Below are 22,352 nucleotides of genomic sequence, written 5' to 3'. Positions count from 1 at the left end.
AGATAAAAATCGAGCAGCTTCTGTCAAATTTTCAGCAATTACCAACATCTTTTCAGAATAAAGAGAAAACGTTGTTACAAAAAATCACAATGTTTCCATTTCATTCAGAAGTTCTTGCGTGAGTCACAATATGAAAATTACGCTCCTTTTAAATATATTGCTGGAACCATACACAGTAACCGTAAATAACACAATGAAGTACTGGTTTCTCTTGTAAACTTTTATTTTCGTAATTCATTGCACCTGTATTGTTTAGGTACACTAACGCCTTCCTGAATTCAGTGGAACACATATGAAACAGGCTCGTTTCTGTCATGTTGTGTATGGGTTGGCTTCTATCAGACCCTGTCAGCTTGGAGCGATCTCAATCTTCAGTTCAGCAACGCCATCGCACGGCGTCTCATTCAACATGTCATGTCAATTGTATGGGTGCGCAGTGCTACTATTTTGACGCGCACGAATTTGACATTTCTTTCTCGTACTTCTATGTACGAGAAACGATGCGGACTCGCCTGAGGGTGCTATGCTCGCAAAAAAGGATGTTGCCAATGGTTTGTTCAGGAAATTTGAGAGCTGGATGTCTTGCTAATATGATGTCTTTGCTTCTATCCGACGCACGAGCAGAAATGATCGATTTTGACCACGGTTCCCCTTTTATACGCAGTCAGTTGAAGATATGTGTCTGACTACCTCAAAATCGTCGTCCGTGCGCGAAAAACCCAAACAAAAGTAAAGAGTTTTCCTTGTTTTTTCAAATTTTGAGAAAATTTAATTTTTGAGTTGTTTGTGGTTATCTCACACTGTTCAAAATATTATCGTAAATTCCTGATCACATTTTTTATGAAATAGTGAAAGAATTAAGTTGCTTCCATTACTACAAGTCGAGATATTCACGATTAAGTTCTGCCCATTCTTCCATATGGCTAATTTTGAAAAGGCACCCCATAGTAAAGTAAGTCGTATTCACGACAAAAGTTCATCGAGTTTTAAGCAATCCTTCCATTATTTACATATTGCGACTTTCCTGGACAATCTAGTGTTAAATGCGCATCCTTACATTATATAATTTAACAAGCTTACTAACACCTGATATTATTTTATTTTATTTTATTTTATTTTCTTAACGAAAACCGAGCCTGCTGAAACAAAGGATTATCATCGAAGATTTAAGACCAAGAAACAGACCCTAGAATGTTCTCAAGAAAATGAAGAAAAATAGGTATTTTATATAATTACCTAACTTTTGGTAAGTAAAATGCCCTACAATTTTAACTATCACTTTTATTATTATTATTACTATTATTATTATTATTATTATTATTATTATTATTATTATTATTATTAATATTATTATTATTGAGGGCACTACTGTGCGCGCTCTAACGACACTTCTCGATCAACCAATTGTGAACTACGACACGATAACACTTTATTATGATCAGGCAATAATTAAGACAAAAGAAGACAGATTACCTCGTGAGCAGTGAATTATTAAAAAATGCTGATTTATATCTTATTAAAAATATTAATTATTTTGTATTGGAATTAAAAAATTAGTGAATTGAACTACTCTAAAAGATTAAAATTATATTGATTGGATTAACTACTTAGGTAATATTTACAATTAGAACTGAATTGATTTATAATGTAGTGACCACATCCTAACCTAAAATTATAAATACATATTCTATGGCGATTACAGATACAGTGGATCATTGTGGTAATAATAATATCGAATTGAGTGTCAGTAAGGTTTTACTGTAGAAAGCAAGTAAGATAGTGATTGTATACAAATATATGCACAATCTAACGTTTACATCGATAGGTTACAAAGCCTTTATCAGTAGGCTCGTCAAAGGAAACCAACGTTCAATTGTTTTGAAGAGAATCACTAAATGTAAGCTATGATCTATGTGAACCTAGCATACTAATGATAAAATTAATACAGGTAATTTGTAACACTTGTTACAAACAGCAGAAAATACTTTCTCTTCATCGAGAACGCCACAATTATTATTATTCCTTTATTCTTGATACTCTACTAGCTTGTGATATTAACAGGTGTCTCCGGTATAGTAATGTGGCAAAAGGAAACGTATCGTAACATCGACAAAGATAGAAAAAATTAGAATAGATTTGATTGGATAGTGTTAGTAGACAAAACATATCTACATTGATTAGGGAACTTCAAAGTAATAATCGTAAGTACCGTTTCAGACATAAAAGACTATATAGGAAAGCAGGGCCAAGACCGAAGCGGCAGCCGACTGACGAGAGTGAACAAATTATGGGTTTGATGTATATACCAGGTGTGCCCTGGATGGCGGTCCAATTCAAAGGGCGCTGGTGTTTTAAGCCAGTTGTTATATGTTCGTGTCTCGACCTGGAAAGATTCTTAGTGGAAGTAGGGTCGTAGTATCAGCCATAGAATGATTCTGTACGCTAAGAATCGACGGCGAAGTCTGTTGGAACAGAAAAACCACGACTTTGCTTTGTTTTGCCAGGTAATAATGTGGGATTCTTTCAATCAATGTCCCCGCAAATAGAGATTAGCTCAACATTGATACTATTGCGTCCTTTTATTGCTGTAACACCACGTTAGTGGAATATACATTTAGTTAAATAAACATGTCAGTATTCAAACCAAGTAAAAAGCATTTGCGGGAAGTGTTGATTCATTACTATATTTGTCAAACAAGAAGTGCTGAATTTGTGTCGAATTCTTGTTGAAGCTTACGGGAATCATGCTTTGCCGGTCGTGGTTCGTGAAAATTCGCTTACACGATTTAAAAGTGTAGACAGTGCGAAAAACGAAGAACGAACAGGTCAACTTAAAAAAATTAAGATGCTAAGTTGCTAGGATTATTTCATGAAAGCAGCACTCAAACTCAAAAACAAATGACAAAGAGCTTAAACAATAATCGTCAAGCCATTTCTCATCATCTACAGTCCAGGAACTTGTTCGGCAGGTAGGAAAATGGGCCTTTCATGAGCTGAATGATACAATGCAGAACATGCGAAAAACGGAGAGCGAAATTTTGCTTTCTCGGCATGAAAAGATGATTTTTTTTTGCACTGGATGTGACGGGAGCCGAAGAATGGATTTAATTTGGACAGTAATTGCACAACCTAATAGCTACGGGTGGGCGGTTCAATGCATAGGACGCTGGTCTTACAAGCCAGCTGTCGTATGTTCGAGCCCCGACCTGGAAGGATTCTTAGTGTCAGTAGGATTCATAGTACTACCCATGCAATGATTCTGTACACTAAGAATCGGCTGCGAAGTCTGTTGAAACAGAAAGGCCAAATTCCACAAAAGGAATGTAATGCCAGGACTTTGCTAATAGCTTCGAAATTACAAGGTTTCCAAACCAGGAGAAATTGTAAATACTAATCGCTACCGATAGCCAAATGATGAAATTGAATCAAGCATTGCTCGAAACCCGACCACAGTGCTCCTCAAGATACAAGAATGTCATCCGACAGCACGACTACTGCTCCGCACACACAGCATCATTTCTGAATTTAGATTGTCTCACCCGCCATACCCTCTAAACTTGGCACCTTCCGATTATTTCGTTTCATCTATTTCTGACGCACTTGGCAAGCAGCTCTTCAATAGTTATGAAGATGTGGAAGAATGGCTTCTTGAGTCCTAAGTTAGGGTCCTTTTTTTTGCTAGACTCTAAAATCAGATTTATGTTCTTGGTTAGTCGTGTTTTAAGGGTTTTGAAAACAATTTGTGTCAAATTGTGTAAAGATAGAGACGTTTTCATTATCGTACAAAAGCGTCCGACGAGAATATTTCAATTATTTAAAATAATAAGTATTTCTAACAGTTTTGGAATAAGTTTCGCGACCAAATTAAATTATTTAATAATTATTTCAACTAAGAAGCAATTTGCTTCACCTGAACCAAATTCTGCACATGTTATTGAACGAAAGAGATCTGATTTGATACATGCCATTAACAGCAAATTATGTGGTTTTTGTGGATGATAACAAAATGCTCCCAAACCCAAAATTTGATGTACGAGCTACCTCGCCGTGCTTTCTGGTAGGGCAAAAATATTCACAATGTAGATCCGGATTCGATGGAATAGTCAGGATAAACATTTGAAAATTGTTAATCAAAAACCCATTTATTCTTTCATCAATTTGAACAATCAATCAAATCCTTCAAGCAACAATCAATTTCTGGTTGACGGCATGACCAACAAGGGGAGCTACATGAACCGATCCTGGATTAGCGGCGATGTATTTGGCAGCCGGCACTCCTCCCAAATAGTTGTTGTAGCCATTTCCGTATGATCCCCAGGGAAGTCCCCATGGGTTCACTTTGGCGACGTTAGCCTGAACGACGGTGGGTTTTGGTGCATACCATTCATTCCAGCCCTTGTTGTAGAGAGAAGCCGCTGGCCACGCTGCAGATGACCATGAGTTTCCATATGCTGGCCAGGCAACCGAACTGTGGTCATCCCAGCTGTTCAATCCGTTCCAGTCGTTCCAACCATTCCAGGAGTTCCAGCCGAGAGAGTGGGAAGACCAAACCGATGGAACGTAGGATCCGTGGGCAGCGACGACCAGAATTAGAGATAGTAGAGCGACGAACATCTAAAAACATGCAAGGATTAGTTCTAAAATGGTGGAAGGCGTATCAGTTTTTATTACCTTCATTTTTAAAAAATGGCTATTGATGTAGACTCGATAAGTTCTTGGATACACTGTGCCTACAATCGGCGAATGTCACAGTATTTATACCATCCAATAGAAACTTGAAAATTTCAGTATTCACAGCTAACTGAAAGGGATTTCTTTGGCTATTAAGTCAATCACAGTAAAACCTGAATTTTCAATCGAATTTAATCACTCTACTCGATTTAGTTTTCCAATTCTCTTCCGGTTTGTCGCGCGAACAAAACGCGGTCATAATTAACGTCATCACAATGAACTACAATCGATCGAACATTCGTTATCAAAAGGATATAAATACCAACGCTTCTAACAGTTACAGTCACAGTCCATCAGCAACATCGACCAGCTCAAATCGTTCACTAAACCGAACCAACTGCGAAAATGAAGGTTAATCAAACTGAATGAATTAAATTTCTTGAATCTAATTATTCTGTTTCACAGGTTTTTGTTACTTTGTTATCTCTCTGTTTCGCACTCGCAGCCCAAGGATCCTACATTCCTTCATCATTGTCTCCTTATTCGCTCGGCTGGAACTCCTGGAATGGCTGGAACGACTGGAATGGATTGAACAGCTGGGATGACCACAGTTCGGTTGCCTGGCCAGCATATGGAAACTCATGGTCATCGGCAGCGTGGCCAGCGGCTTCTCTCTACAACAAGGGCTGGAATGGATGGTATGCACCAAAGACCACCGTCGTTCAGGCCAACATTGCCAAAGTGAACCCATGGGGACTTCCCTGGGGATCATACGGAAATGGCTACAACAACTATTTGGGAGGAGTGCCGGCTGCCAAATACATCGCCGCTAATCCAGGATCGGTTCATGTAGCTCCCCTTGTTGGTCATGCCGTCAACCAGAAATTGATTGTTGCTTGAAGAATAATTGATTTTTCAAATTGATGAGAGAATAAATTGGTTTCAAATAACAAATATCGTGTATCATTCAGAAATTTTATCGATAAACTGGGTGATGATATTTCGATGGACCATAACTTCATAAAAAATGCGTCCTTTTACTGTCAATAAGAGTTCCGTCCCATTTTGAAACAGTCAGGAAATCACGTCAACTTCTGTTTAACAATAATACAAAACCAATTCGTTTAACTCCAGTTTTGATTTTAAAGGATTTTCATTGAGTCTCGTCTTGTTCCGCAGGGAAAATCGAGTGTGATTTGATAATTATGTCAAGTCTACTTTATAAATTTTAATAGAAACTCTTTGCAATAAATTATTATAGATGAATCATTAATGTATAAAACTCTGTTGTAAATGAGAACAGAGTTGTGTTTCTTTTGATAAGGTCAATACTCCGGTTAATCATCTGTGCAGTCAAGTATGCATATTAGTGGTTTCAATTCGAGGACATCATAGTTGTATCAGTTCAATTGTGAATATTACAACAGATTTGTAATTTTTATTCAAACGATATTAGAGTGAAATGTTCAACATATTCTAAACCTTTTCATAGATATATGATAACTATGCTATATTCATATCGGCTCTTCTATTCATTCAATGTATTCAAAACATCCAATCCTTTGATTGTAAATCGAGTGATTGAGTTTTCTGTTTCGAATATTAAGGTCCATATAGGGTAACGGTACCCCCGTTCAACTTAGTTCCAGTACTCTTCTCATACACTAAAATCATTGCTTAATGTAAGATCTGCTGTCTTTGTTCGAGCCATTGGCTCAAAGGAAATGGATGGAAATAGAATCATTCGCGTTTCTGAAACAGCAGTATTGCTAAATTCTCAAGCAATTTTTTTCTGAAATACTGTTTCTTAGAGCCGAAGCAAAGAGGTTTAATTCGATTTTATCACAATTTGTTAATTGAAACTCGACTTTCAGCTAAAAAATAAAGCGATTAAACAAATGAGATGACTGTCGGTATAAATGTATGGTTAAAGGGTTTATCACATTTTAGATTAAGCGTAATTTTCCTTAAGGAACATTTCATGGCCGCCGTTGTGACACCAAATAAATTTTCAAGCCCGAAAAAAGGAGATTGAATTGGCTTTCATCTTTCATTTTCAGAGCATCGAACCCAGCAGGTAGGCTGCGTGAAAGGCATCTACTTACCCATCACACTATCAGCGATGTCAGATAGTAGTAGTGTCATTTCCGTAGATTGGCATTTTTCTCGGAAGCTCTCGCGGTGAAAAGCATTTTTTTTGCTCGCCAGACAAAACTAGTTTCCGTAGTTCTCCGCTGATGATAAATTTTAATTTCCGTTGATTTCCGTAGAAAAAATCCAATTTTCCGTAGATTTTGTCTACGGATCCGTATATCCGTATAAAATGTTCGAATCCGTAGATCTACGAAGATTTCCGTAGATCTGACATCGCTGAACGCTATACCCGTTCCCAGCTAATAATAAGTATAACAAGTGTTTAGCCAGCATGTGTCGAATATGCAACCTCTAATCTTCTGTAACGACGAGCTTTATTGAGTGAAAACATTCTAAAATCGTCTCAAAAGGGTTGAAAATTGAAAACGTTTGAAAGGTGATTGGATTTGCCATTATTGTACAGAGTAGGCCATTTATAGAGGAAGGATTTGTTAATTTAATTTTCATTTAGATTATAATATTTTTTGTTGAAGGAGATATGTTACATCTATTTTTTGAAAATGATATCGCGTCAATGGTGACATTTGGTCTTGAGTACAAAATGTATCCTTTTTTCGGCATTTTCCATCGTTTTCACCAATGTATCGGTCGATATGGCGGCGATTTCACGTCGTATGTCGACTTTGAGTTTTGCTATGCTTCATGACTTATCAGCGTATACCTTGGATTAAAAAACACAAAAAAGTCTTGTGGCGTCAAATCGAGGCCAGTCAAAATCATCGTTTTGCGATATGACTCGTACGGAAGACAATGTTCATAACAAATCGATTGTTAGTCAAACCGTATGGCATGTTGCACCATACTGTTGAAACCAGTAGCCATTCAAACCATTTTGACGAACAGTGGGTATCACAAAATCATTAATCATGGCACGATAACGATCATCATGGACATTTTACGTTGCTATGAAAAAAAAAAACACCACACCAAACTGTAACTTTTTGATCGTATAGAGACTGTTCCTCAATTAATTGAGGGTTCTCAGTTGCATAGAACCAACAATTTTGCTTATAAAAGCATCTATTAAACGTGAAATGTGCCTCTGACATGATGATTTTTGCCAAAAGTTGCTCTCGTTTTGCATGCAAAGCTGACCAATTTCAGCGCGTTCTTTTGATGTGTATTGTTCAATGGTAAAATTATCTTGGAATGACGCTTCCAACGCGGTATGTCATCAGTCGTCAGATCGACAGAATTGTCAAATCGACTAATGACATATCGCGTTGGAAGCGTCATACCAGGTTGCCCGATGCTTCCACTTTAAATGGCCCACCCTGTATTTGCAAGAATGCAATTGGCCCTATAAAATAATATTTAAAAAAATCGGTTTTGAATCTTTTCGCTTCCTCACATGAATGAATATGATCTTAGCTTGTGTTCGCATTTCATTCCAAATTTATTAAATTAACAATTGAAAGTACTTTTCGAAAAGCAGTTTTTGTGTTTGGATTAATCTAATGAAGTTCCAGCTCTGCCTCCATTTTTAACTAACAGTTTATGGCTACAATGTACTGTTGAATATTACGAGCTAATAATGCAATTTTTACAAGGATAATGGGGTAAGGATAATGCTTATGCAAAATTTGAAACAAATAAAAAAAATATATTCGAAATACATGTGTTTTAGTAAAGATAATATTCGAATCAATCCTTCCGATTGTTACTCTATCCTCTGAGTTAATGCCATGCACACATAAACAATTACGCCTATTTTCATGCACATATGTTAAAAACGATAATTAATTCAAAATTACTTTACAGTTTTTTATTTTTCTTTTTACCCAAGAAGCAAACCTGAGCGTTAATTGAAAAATAAAGTTTCATTCATTTAAAATCAATGCATTCGTATTTAGTTTTATATCGAGTATGTTTGTCAATCAAATTGATGTCCATTTCATATTACTATTGACTTACATATCGTATAAGTTTCTTTTTTTTTGTGCAGAGATAATGAATCCTACCCCAACTGATGGTTTGAATGAATTGAATGAATAGAAGATGTTGAACATTTCACTCGGAGTATTGACCTTATCAAAAGAAACACAACTCTGTTCTCATTTTTTTCAGCAATCCTTAATACATGTTTGTTTGTTAATTGGCGAAAACATTATAAATTCAGTGAACATGAATGCATCGTAGTTACGAGTCATTAATAAAGTATATTAGCTCCATCCATTATGGAAAATATAGTTCCGTCGTGATGAAAACAGATACGAACTAAGTTTATCAAGCTATATTTCATGTTTCATCTTCGTACCAAGAGTTTTATACATTAACTAGCTGACCCGTCGAACTTCGTCTCGTCCAATTTTTTTTTCTTGGACAGTAGAATTGTCAAACGTCTTATGCTGTTAATGTAACTTTCTATTATTCTACTGATACTTGGCTGCGATGAATTCATAAAAAAATTTGTGAATAAGTTAAAAGCTTTTGTTAAGCAAAAATTAAGCGAATGCACCGATCGCCATATCATCTTTTGAGTCAGTGCATTGAATGGCGGTTGGTTTCGACATATGGAATAAAGAGTGAAGCAAAAATAACTAATATGACTACTTTAAATTGATTCCACAAATTTACAACAGCTGCCCTCGCGACTTGTAGTTCGTCACTTCTCGCTAGTCTGGTGATAATATTTAATCGTGTTTGATGAATGTTCGTAGCATGACAATCACAGGAAAAAATTTCGCGATAAAACTTTATTTTTACTTTTAATTTATGCCTTCTGGTCAGTCAGAAATTATTTAGTAAATTTTTGACATATCAGAGACTCGCATGTTTAGCATCGCTAAGTTCGACGCCTCTGGTAGAAGGTAGAAGGAGGAACCTTTTGCTCACTTAAATGAACCTTGTTACGTCGAATTTTTCCGCACCGTATCTTCAAATCCTTACTCTTCCTTGAGTACTATGGTTCCACATTTTACATATTCTTTCTTCTCTCACAATCTCTAGTTAGTTTAATATTGCTAAAAAAAACCGAAAGATAAAATGAGTAATTCTTGGGCATTCGAAAATTCAAGTTACCATTATTTTAAATATTGTGTCCATTAACTTTTACATGAACACTGCATTCGTTTAATAGTTTTATCAATAGTCGTCTCATTAGTCAACACCACATCATTTTGTTTAGTACCCTACCTACAATTCACGAATGGTGGAGTTCGGTACAGAGAATCTATATCAGAAAGTTTTATATGAAAATTATGTGCAATTCTTCTGTTATAGAGGAGTGGAGATGAGGAGTGATTGTACCAGTATTCAGCTTACACGGGAAAAAATCCGTTACTGCTGTCATGATTAGAAAATCATGAAACCAATCATTTCAACTTCTCATGAAACCATGAGCAATAAGTCTTTTCCCATGAAAATTTTTCATGATCCGGAAATGCGTTACTTGAAGAATGTATTTCGTTCAAAACTCGTAACTCTAATTTTCTACCCGGATATTTCTTTGAACCCTCTGTCTCAAGTGATGTGATGGATTGCTCAATAGAATAATGGTAAGGCAAAAAGTAGTCATTGAAAGGCAAGAATTACTGAGAATGTTTACTTGATCCTGAGGCATATTCATTTCATAATTGTGTTGTTTTACAGAGAATTGACAACATAAAGATAATAACCCGAAAGTTGACATTATAAGAGACTAAGCACGGTAACGCTTTTCAATTTGGCAAACATATATATTACATTTTGAATGAATATATCTGAACGTATTTCCACAAATTTAATGTGACTATTGTTGTAGAATAATACTATTTTAAATAAACTTTTTTGCAAACGATGTTTCGAAAAAGTAAAAGGCAATATCAATCCGCGGCATTTGCAAGAGTTTCTTTTTAGAAGGTTTGATTTACATATGTTTGTCATGCAGTTCGTTTAAGTGTTTAAATTCTGAAACAGAAAATTCAAAACTGGAGCAATTAACGCAAGTAAACACGTTATTTTAGGCGTCGTCGTTTGTCATAAACATAATATTTTAATTGTTAATGATTAGTTAAAATCGCGTACAAAATACGTTCATCGCACCATTCCATTTAATTCATATTTGAAATCTTCATATTTTAAAACATAACGCCTGAATTTATGCTGCAAAAATTACCTTCGTTGCAGAAACACGCCTAAAGTTATACCCAACAACGTCAAGTGCGTTACGTTTAAATTACAGCTAAATCAGTCCAAATGGATCATGATCCGAGAACTATTAATCATGGTGTATTATCATTTCATGAAAATACACTCTTTTGCCCCAAATCATGACTCCTTTTGCTCATTTCTAGAATCGGAATTTTGCCCGTGTATCGTTCGAGTCAATGCATAAAATCTCACAACTAATGGTTTTCAATCCACCAGAATTTACCCGACGCGAACGAACTTCAGCATTCTACAAAAATCGTTCTATAATGTGATTTGTTCAACTCACGCCTACGATGGCCGACAATAATCATCTAACTGATTACATTGCACACAATGCATCTTCTGGTAAACAATATTAGAACTTTTGATCCTGTTTACGGCATAGCTAGAACACTCATATGCGTTCCATCATTAAATCATTTGGCAAGCAACAAAGTTGATACCCAATTAAGCACGTGGCTCGGAATAACGAACCACATGAATCAAGCATGCACTTCACACAAATCAACTCGTTGCGCGCCAAAAGATTCTCTGAACGATCTAGTATTCCTTTCTTCGACGGCCAAACACTTATGCAACTCGTTATGCGCCAAACACCCATCAATGATCTAGCAATCATTGACGACTTTTTTAGTGGAAAATTCCATTGTCCATACAAAATAACTTTATTGGTTTTTCCCACTTTTCCGGTAAGTTTTCCTAATTTTTTTGATGTACGAACCCGGTGGGGGTAAAAACTGATCAAACAAAAAAAAAAATCAACTCAATCCGTCCATCCGTTCTTACGTGATGCGATTACAAAGAATGATCTCTGCATTTTTATATATATATATATATATATATAGATGATTCATCTATAATAATTTATTGCAAAGAGTTTCTATTAAAATTTATAAAGTAGACTTGACATAATTATCAAATCACACTCGATTTTCCCTGCGGAACAAGACGAGACTCAATGAAAATGTGCTTACATATTACGCCACCCGTAGCAAACTAGCGACCCATGCTTTATCCCGCAGCGGCAGTTGGCCGAAAATAACTTTGAATGCAAAAACCGGATAAATACATTTGTTTTGGAAGAACCGGTTAAGTTTTTGTCCGGTTTTTGCATTCAAAGTATTTTGGTCCGGTTCTTGCAATAAAAATGTTTTTAAACGGCTTTTGCATTTCAAAGTCCGTGTCCGACTTTTGCGCTCAATGTTTTTATCCGGTTTTTGCATTTAAAAAAACTTAAACGGGTTTTCCAAACTAAGTTGCACTTATCCGACTTTTGCTTTCAGCCGTTCAATTTATAGTCGGTAACCAGAAGTAGAATCTTTTTCATTGAAAAACACTGGTGGCGTGGATTGCTGATTGATTAATATATATATATATATATATATATATATATATATATATATATATATATATATATATATATATATATATATATATATATATATATATATATATATATATATATATATATATATATATATATATATATATATATATATATATATATATATATATATATATATTGTTGAAAAACTTTAATTGTACGATGGAATATCGTACAATTAGAGAACGCGAAAAATGGGAGTAAAGCATTACAACAAATAATGTTATAGCAGTTTTTCTGTAGAGGAAGACTGCATCGTTTTAAGGGTATATTAGAATGGTTCTAAAAGAAACCGATTTAAGGAATTTATCCGCGATTTAAAACTGTTCAGTACTTATTGCGACCAATCATTTATCTACACAAGAACCTACATTCAGGAACTGAAATTGAATTCAATAACTTGGTTCGAAACGTGGGAGCTGACTCTGATTTCATTTGAAAAAATTCATGTTCGGAATCCAGATCAATATTTGGAAATGAACTCATTTTCAGAAACAGGTTCCGAATTTAGATCTCGAACTGAACTGTTAACTTAAATTCGGATTTTTTATTAAGTTCCAGCATGCAGGCTCTGAATTATATACCGAGAATCTGGAAATAAGTTCTGAAACTGTGTTGAGGAAATAAATTCTACCCGGCGAACGACCAAATAGGTTGAAGCCGTGTCTAAATAAACCTGATTTCAGGCTCAAAACATCGTTCCCGAATCCCAAAATGTTCGATTTCGACCACGCCTTACCTTTTGAACTTGTCTGGTTGAATATCGAGACTGATACTTGATTGATGCTAAAAATTCTTCCTGGTAAGACATTGAATGGCCAACACAAAACAAAAGTATCACGTATTCGGTATATGTTGAACTGCTAAGTGGCGTAGCTGTGCAACATGAACTGCTATGTTTCGAAAACAGAACGGTAAAGAAGTAATGTGTTTAAAGCAAAAAAAAAGGCTAATCCCAGAATAACCATACATGTTTATTGCACAAAAGTACTAAGACGGTATAATACAATGTTTTGAAGTCGGTTGCACTAAACATAAAAGCAATGTATCGCCTATCCTCAGCCTAACGCCAATCACGCAGCTCATGTGGTTTGAAATACGATACTGAGCCACATGTGAGCTTCCCATTGTTTGTGAAGTCAGTATATTTTTATGGTTCAACTTGTCATGGGGACTCGTTGCTGCAACAGATGTGTGCGTGTATTGGTTCCTTCATTCTGTTACGATCTAGCAATTGACGGCATCCAGGCGTCTTTTCAATAATGTTTATTACTCTTTGACACGTGAGAAACCATTGCAAACCCGTTTCTTTTCGAGGCGTCTATTCTAGAATTGCGAATCGTCACACGATTTGTAGATTTTCGATATGCAGTAGTAATTTCGAAATTTAAAATTTTAATTGTGAAAAAGTATTATATATTATCATCAACCTGAAAAAAATTAATAAGCCTACAAAAAAGGCTTTCAGCATGTCATTTCTACCGTTACCAAAACCGGCGGGAGTTCCGAGAGTCCGTCGATTTGGTTTAACCACCTGTATGTGTGTGTGTATGTTCCTATTTTTCTAGTGACGACAGCAGCCGCACCGCCGGCGGTTTTCATTCAACAGGAAACGATGGATTCACTGCCCTTTCGAGCGTCATCGGTGGTGGTGCCGGGTTTCCATCGATTTCTTGTCAGCCGTCGGCAGTCGATGGTGGCAATCAGCTGATCGTGCCGGGCACGGACCAAAACAACAAACTGCCGCCGGGCAAGGGAACCAAGGCACGCGCCCGGAAGCCTCGATTGGTGAAGCAGCTCTCCGCCAGTAAACAACAACAGCCGACAGCCGATGGGGAAGTGTTGCCAGCCGAATATCTGGGACCGATGATTGAGTACACGTTAGTACTGTGAAGTAGAATAGTTTTTTTTTCCTTTGGCACCGTAGTTTGAGTAGTATAGAAGTAAGATGCACGGTGAAAACTTCTAACAACAGTTTCAATTACAACTAAACGCTCGCTATCAGCCATCGAAGTGCACTTTTTAAGGTGGATAAAGTATAAATTGAAACTCTCGTACCACTCTTGGTTGAACGGTGGTTTTTATCCACCACCGTCATTCGAACTTGTTTCAATGGCCCTCGGTCACGCAAAGCTCCGCCACATTCTATCGAATGGAGGCATGAGGCGAGAGATAGAAAACAGTGACTATATAGTTGAAGCGCAAAGCTGCTTTTCATACCATATTCATCCACTAGGTCTAGAGAGACGTCTCGTGCTTTTAACGAAAGTTTCGACAAAAAGCTTCTTTCAGGATGATATTCAATAGTCAGATAGAGAGATAGTCACAACATACATTGCTATTCGGAAAAGGCGTTATATAGAAGATGAAACAGGATGACTGATTATTCAGTTGAAATAAATATTGATGTGATTTTTTGTGTTAGTGAAACTTGATGACGGATTTTCATCCACCGAAATATCGCTAAATTGGGTGATACCATATTTTTTCCATATTCCAAATAGTGATTATATCGACGAAAGGCTGTTTCAAATCCGTTTGGTTGATTACACTGCACTATTTAGATAAAACCTAATAATATGCTATTCAGAATGGATTTGATTTATGGAAGTAACTGGAGCGCAGTATTTTGAATATCTCGAATACACAGCAGACGCTGCGTTTGGAGAGTGCTTTTGAATTGGCGTAGCGATAGCCTGCGCTCCTGTTACTTCTGCGTATGATATTCAATCTAAATCGAATAATATTTTTAAATCCGATGCATGCTTTGTGATTGTTTTTCAATCAATATAACTATTATTAATCACAGCATTTGGTGATTGATATTACTACACCATCACGGTATTGCTAAATAAATTTCGAATAAGTTACCACTATTGATATTTATTGACTTAGTGAAAAATCATTTCCCGTAAATCTTCAATTCAAGTATCATATCAGATTTGTTTTGTGTGCGAACTTTTTTCGTAAAGTTTAAAGCAAATTCAGCAGCTGTAAGATTCATATGGGTATTCTATAACAGATCGGCTGAAAAGTTCGTATCGTTTCTATGAGAGGGCGCCACTAGAACTAAATCCATACCATTTTCAGTTAGTACCAACCTTCAAAAGATACGTGTATAAATTTGACAGCTGTCTGATTATTAGTTTGTGAGATATTGCATTTTGAGTGAAGCTACTTTTGTTATTGTGAAAAAAATGGGAAAAAGGGAATTTCGTGTGTTGATGAAACACTACTTTTTGATGAAAAAAAGTGCCGCCGATACCAAAAAATGGCTTGATGAGTGTTATCCAGACTCTGCACCGGGCGAAGCAACAATTCGTAAGTGGTTTGCAAAATTTCGTACTGGTCATATGAGCACCGAAGACGATGAACGCAGTGGACGTCCAAAAGAGGCTGTTACCGATGAAAACGTGAAAAAAATCCACAAAATGATTTTCAATGACCGTAAAGTGAAGTTGATCGAGATAGCTGACACCCTAAAGATATCAAAGGAACGTGTTGGACATATTATTCACGAATTTTTGGATATGAGAAAGCTTTGTGCAAAATGAGTGCCGCGTGAGCTCACAATCGATCAAAAACAACAACGAATTGATGATTCTGAGCAGTGTTTGGAGCTGTTATATCGAAATAAAACCGATTTTTTTCGTCGATATATAACAATGGACGTAACATGGCTCCATCACTTCACTCCGGAGTCCAATCGACAGTCAGCTGAGTGGACTGCATGCGATGAACCGAACCCAAAGCGTGGAAAGACTCAACAATCGGCCGGTAAGGTTATGGCGTCTGTATTTTAAGATTTGCATGGTATAATTTTCATCGACTACCTTGAAAAGGGAAAAACCATCAACAGTGACTATTATAAAGCGTTATTAGAGCGTTTGAAGAACGAAATTTCCAAAAAAACGGCCTCATTTGAAGAAGAAAAAAGTTTTGTTTCATCAAGACAATGCACCGTGTCACAAGTCGATGAAAACCATGCTGAAATTGAACGAATTGGGCTTCGAATTGCTCCCTCATCCACCGTATTCTCCAGATTTGGCCCCCAGTGACTTTTTCCTGTTCTCAGACCTCAAGAGAATGCTCGCTGGTAAAAAATTTAGAAGCAATGAAGAGGTAATCGCTGAAACTGAGGCCTATTTTGAGGCAAAGGACAAATCGTACTACAAAAATGGTATCGAAAAGTTGGAAGATCGCTATAATCGCTGTATTGCCTCTGATGGCAATTATGTTGAGTAATAAACACGAATTTTGGCAAAAAAATGTGTTTCTATTAAACGATACGAACTTTTCAGCCGAACTGTTATAATGCTCCACGAAAGTAAGTTTTGAGTCTAAAATTACGCCTAGGTCTCTAATAATTTTACATTTTTCTACAGGTTGGTTTCCTAAATATATGTTAATAGTAGGAGACATGATTTTTCTACTAAACGTTACTGAACTACATTTTTTAACGTTTAGTTGGAGTAAGCTTTTATTGCACCAAATTTTGAACACGTTAATTTCATATTGGAATACTTCAGCATCTACAGCATTTTTTATTTCCATAAAGAGCTTCATGTCGTCTGCATATACAAGTACTTTCAAATGTTTGAGTAAGAAGGAAATGTCGTTTACGTACAAGATAAAACGAAGAGGGCCTAAATGTGAACCTTGGGGAACACCTGAAGTGACGTGACCTGAAGTGTTTACGTTTTGTGAGATATGATTCAATCCATTCCAACAGTTTTTGTTCAATGCCATATTTTTTAATTTTGAATAGTAATAGTGGTATGTCAATTCTGTCGAAAGCTTTGCTGAAGTCCGTATAGAGAGTTTCGACATAATTTCCATTGTCCATAGCTTCCAAAGTGAATGTAATGAATTCCAGGAGATTTGTTGACGTAGAACGACCTTTGAAAAAGCCATGTTGTTTTGGAGTTATGTAATTTTTTACTTGTATTTTCTTTTTATTTTCCCATTGATAATTTTTTCAAATCATTTTGGAATGCATAAGATAATAGCAATTCATAGATAATGGCAATTCCTCGATAATTACGTATGTCTAATTTTGAGCCTGATTTAAAGACCCGTACTAAGAAGGAGGATTTCCATGTTTCTGGAAATATTTCTGATAAGTTGAAGAGATGGTGTAATGGTGTTGTGAGCTCAGTTGCTAATTGTTTCCAAAATATTGGTGCTATTCCGTCAGGTCCAGGTCCCTCTGCTGCGTTTAGGTTTTCAAGTGCAGTGAATATTTCTTGCTTTGATAATTGATTGATACTGATGGCATAAGAAAGCTGTTTCGGCATATGATGTATATATTTCTTGGAAAAAAATTGCAAATAAATTACAAATTATATTCTTCGTGTGCCGTGGTCATTGCAAATGTCGAGGTAGTTTTGCAGACTGATAACACTTTTATCTTTTCTGTAAGTCTTATGTGCTTTCTGCTTTCTGCTCTCTATTTTTCAGGTTTTTCAATTGCGGGTAGAACCAGACAGGCAATTTGCTATTGTGATTTCTTCTTCTTCTTTTTACTGGCACAATTTCCGAAATTAATATGTTAATAATTAGATAGAATTTTTCCACTTCTTCATTGACGTTTCCTTCCATACTCAAAATATTTTGCCAGTTTAATGTACTTAGTCTACGTTTTGCTTCGACGAAAAGCTATTTTGATTTCAACTGGTTGATTATTCTGCACTCAGAGCCGTAGTGAACATTTCTGGCGCCCAAGACGAAATAAAAATAATGCCCCCTCCAATTTTTCAACAAACATCATAAAAACGAATACACATTATTTCATTTTCCTAGAAGGTTATCTCAAGTAACATTATCAATTTTTGTAAATACTTGTAGCTCTTTTGAGTGTTACATCAGAAATACTGAATGGAAAGCTAAATTCTAGGACTGTATTCTGGTATCTGAATTCTGGACATGAATTTTAGTTCTGTATTCTGGAGAAGGATTCTGTAAATGAATTCTGGATCAGGAACTGAATTTTAGACCTGGATTCTGGTTCTAGTGTCTGGGAATGTATTCTGGACCTGGGTTCAGAGCTTTAATTCAGGACCTGGATTTTGCATCTGATTTCTGGTTCTGTAATTGAGACCTGAGTGCTGGAAAGGTATTATAGAACTGGGTTCTGGACATGAACTCAGGAGCTGAATTTTGGACACAAATCTTAAATTCTGCACCAGTACTTGGATTCTGGAAATGTATTTTGAACATGATTTCTGGAACTGGATTTCGGACTTGAATTATGAAATTGGACACTGCACTTGCAATCTCCAAAAGAACGCCTCCACCTGTAAATAAGCAGATATTTATAAGTATATATACATTGTAGATAGTTTTTCATTTCACTTATCTGTGCACGAAATATACAAACCTATTTCCTCACTACAATTTTTTTCTAGCTCCACGAGCAACGGCGACGTGGTGCTTCGGAAAATCGAAAAGAGACAATAGATGATAAGGGCCTCACCGAGTTTCAATAAAAGCTAACTCACTGTTCGAAATTTCAGCAAATGGATTTGCTGATTTCGGTATATTTGCTGTTTACTGACAAGCTCAGCATAGTATTATGCCAAACTTCGGCAAAACAATGCGCTTTACCGAGATATCAGCATATAATTTTAACGAATTTCGGAGAAGAGCATGTGAATTACTAAAGAATCAGTGAAATGTCGTGTTGCCGATCTAATTCGGCATTTAAAAAAGTCGAGCTCGAGAATCGATTCAAAGTGTGTGGACTTGGATTTTGGACCAGAATTCTTGATTCTGTACTTGAATTCTAAATCTTAAAAATAAATCTGGATCAGGTTTCGGTACCAGAATACTAGACCAGAATTCTACAATTGGATTCTGTATCTGAACTCTGAACATGTATTCTAAATCTGTTCTGGAATTGGATTTTGTAAATAAATTTTGGACCTGGATTTTGAACTTGGATTCTGGTCCTAGAATCCGGAGTTCTGGACTTGACTCCTGAACGTTAATTCAGAACCTGGACTCTGCATCTGATTTCTGGACTTTATTTAACTGGATTTTTAACCTAGAATCTGGACCAGCATTCGGGTACAAAAGTTTTAGAATTTTTTTTTCGTTATTCACGATTTTAGAAAAAAAATTTTCCGTTATTCACGATTTGATATAGAATTTTGGATCATTTTGAAAAGGCGAACCAGAGTAAAAAACACTTCTCCAAAAAAAATCGCTCCCGCTGTCGAGACGAACACTTTTTATGCGTTACCTCTTTTTACGTACCTCTTTTTACGAACCAAATCCCAAATAACGTAAACTTTTCTAACGAACCTACTTCGTAAAAAGAGGTTTTGTCATTCATCGAAAGCGATTTCCATGAAAACTACTACAATATGGGTATTTTTGGAACGGGTTTAATGAGTAGATTCCGGAAAATGATGTTTGAGGTATTTTGGAAATCCAAGATGGCGACTTCCGGTTTGTTGATATTTCTTGAGAACCCTTGCAAAATGGGTATTTTCGGAACGGAATTGATGAGTAGATGTCGGAAAATGATGTTTGAAGTGGTTCTAAAATCCAAGATGGCGACTTCCGGTTTGTTAATATTTCTTGAGAACCCATACAATATAGGTATTTTCGGAACGGAATTGATGAGTAGATGTCGGAAAATGATGTTTGAAGTGATTCTGAAATCCAAGATGGCGACTTCCGGTTTGTTGATATTCCTCGAAAACCCTTACAATATGGGTATTTTCGGAACGGGGTTAATTAGTAGATGTCGGAAAACGATATTCAAGGTTGTTCTTAAATCCAAGATGGCGACTTCCGGTTGATTGATATTCCTTGAAAACCCTTGCAAAATGGGTATTTTCGGAACGGAATTGATTAGTAGATGTCGGAAAATGATGTTTGAAGTGGTTCTGAAATCCAAGATGGCGACATCTGGTTTGTTGATATTCCTTAAAAACCCATTCAATATGGGTATTTTCGGAACAGGGTTAATGAGTAGATGTCGGAAAATGATGTTTGAAGTGGATCTGAAATCCAAGATAGCGACTTCCGGTTGAATGATATTCCTTGAAAACCTTTGTAAAATGGGTATTTTCGGAACGAAATTGATGAGTAGATGTCAGAAAACGATGTTTGAGGTAGTTTTGAAATCCAAGATTGCGACTTCCGGTTTGTTGATATTCCTTGAAAACCCTTACAATATGGATATTTTCGGAACGGTATAATGTTTTAAAGGAATACCAATTTTAAAAAATGGCAAAAATTTTCAAAAGATACTAATAAACCGGAAGTCACTGTTTCGCATTTCAAAACCACCTCAAATATAATTTTCCGACGTCTGCTTTTAAATCTCTTTCCGGAAGTACCCATATTGTAAGGGGTTTCAAGGAATATCAACAAATCGGAAGTCGCCATCATGGATTTCAGAACCACTTCAAACATCATTTTCCGACATCTACTCATTAATTCCGTTCCGAAAATACCCATTTTACAAGGGTTTTCAAGGAATATCAATCAACTGGAAGCCGCCATCTTGGATTTTGAAACGAGCCCAAACATCATTTTCTTGCACTTACTCTTCACATCCGTTCCGAAAATGAACATATGATGCGCGGTTTCCACAATAATCACACAAAACTTTTTTTACGAAGTAAATTCCAAATAACGTAAACTTTTTTTACGAACCAAATCCCAAATAACGTAAACTTTTTTTACGAACTACCTTTTATTACGAACCCCCGTTTAGTTCGTAAATGGAGGTTTCGGTGTACCAGTGAATCTGGGAATGAAAACTGGAACCTAGATTCTTACCCCAAATTCTGGAACTGGATTCTGAACCTGAGTTCCAGAGCTGAAATCTGAACCAGGACCAAAAGTTTTAGAAAATATTTTTTTTCGTTATTCACGATTTTAGAAAATATTTTTTTCCGTTATTCAGCGAACTATTTTTGGAACGGGTTTAAAGAGTAGATTTGAAGATTGATGTTCTAGGCAGAGGTGGAAATAAGCCCATTTTGCGCATGAAAATGTGAATGAAGATTTCCGATTGTGAATCAAAAAACCGAACACCGTGAATTAAAAAATTGGATAACAAAACTAAAATTGCGATTATGTTTTTAAATTGTGGGAAATGAAATTGAAAACCTTCCTAAATTCTAAGTAAAACCAAAATTTATCTCATCAAAAATCATTCATTTCAAAATTCATTATAATTTCTACTAAAAATATGTGATATGAAAAGATAATAACTATGCTTGGTGTCGTCTCGAATTTCAATATTTATTCGATATGCCTTATAAACTCTTAAAACAAAGAAATCCGAAACATATTGGATACCAAAAAACGATGTTTGACCTCGTTTCAAAATTCAATGAGGTGACTTCCGGTATAGTGTTTTAAAGGAATACCAAGTTCAAGAAAAATGGCCAAAATTTTCAAAAAAGTCACTGTCAATCTCTTTCCGAAAGTACCCATATTGTAAGGGTTTTCAAGGAATATCTACAAACCGGAAGTCGCCATCTTGAATTTCAAAACTACCTCAAACATCATTTTCCGACATCTACTCATCAATTCCGTTCCGAAGATACCCATATTGTTAGGGGTTTTAAGCGATCTCAATAAACCGGAAGCCGCCATTTCCCTCCTGCGAGGATTAGGGGCACTTTGTTCGTGGCTCGTCTCGTCATCCATTGCCGTATCGGTGGAATTGTTCGCAGTCTTGAGTTTGTCCTGGACTGTTCACCAAAACATTAGGAATTTTACGGTTTGAAAAAGATTTGGCAGAATCGTGTTCATTTATTAGGAAACGCTCTTCCGAAAATTTATATTTATATTCTTTTAACCTTTTCAATTATGTTTCTCGTGTAAGAACTCGACGTTTCATGCATTTCTGAGACAAAACAAGAAAACCGCGTAACTTCGGAAATCCGCGTAGAAAAAGCCGTGTAAAAAAGACCTCAGTGTAACTTCAAACTATTCTGACAATATCTGAAAGTAACGTAAAAATAGACATTATGCGTTGGGCTAA

General features: G+C 36.1%; 3 protein-coding genes across 5 annotated transcripts in view; 2 read left to right on the top strand and 1 right to left on the bottom strand.

Moving 5' to 3' along the window:
* Positions 1 to 22,352, top strand: part of LOC131431891 (uncharacterized) — a 161,907-nt gene that overhangs the window by 24,161 nt on the left and 115,394 nt on the right. For 2 of the 3 annotated variants that reach the window (XM_058597839.1, XM_058597840.1), the window contains exon 2: positions 13,909 to 14,220. The exons of the other annotated variant lie outside the window; for it this stretch is intronic. In XM_058597839.1, the coding sequence (XP_058453822.1) occupies positions 13,909 to 14,220 (312 nt within the window). The remainder of the gene's footprint in view (positions 1 to 13,908; positions 14,221 to 22,352) is intronic. 3 annotated transcript variants of the gene reach the window in all.
* On the bottom strand, positions 4,147 to 4,809 carry LOC131431899 (uncharacterized). Its single transcript, XM_058597851.1, has 2 exons — positions 4,672 to 4,809; positions 4,147 to 4,614 (listed from the first exon to the last, which is right to left on the bottom strand). Exons 1-2 carry the CDS (start codon positions 4,675 to 4,677, stop codon positions 4,180 to 4,182), a joined length of 441 nt encoding a protein of 146 aa, XP_058453834.1. The 5' UTR covers positions 4,678 to 4,809; the 3' UTR covers positions 4,147 to 4,179.
* LOC131431896 (uncharacterized) lies at positions 4,919 to 5,610 on the top strand. Its single transcript, XM_058597848.1, has 2 exons — positions 4,919 to 5,082; positions 5,137 to 5,610. The coding sequence occupies exons 1-2, from the start codon at positions 5,077 to 5,079 to the stop codon at positions 5,569 to 5,571; spliced, it is 441 nt and encodes a 146-aa protein (XP_058453831.1). The 5' UTR covers positions 4,919 to 5,076; the 3' UTR covers positions 5,572 to 5,610.

Source organism: Malaya genurostris, chromosome 2, assembly GCF_030247185.1.
Source record: "Malaya genurostris strain Urasoe2022 chromosome 2, Malgen_1.1, whole genome shotgun sequence".
NCBI lineage: Eukaryota > Metazoa > Arthropoda > Insecta > Diptera > Culicidae > Malaya > Malaya genurostris.
The sequence above is the reverse complement of the archived record's forward strand: the minus strand, read 5'-3'. Positions and strand labels throughout refer to the sequence as shown.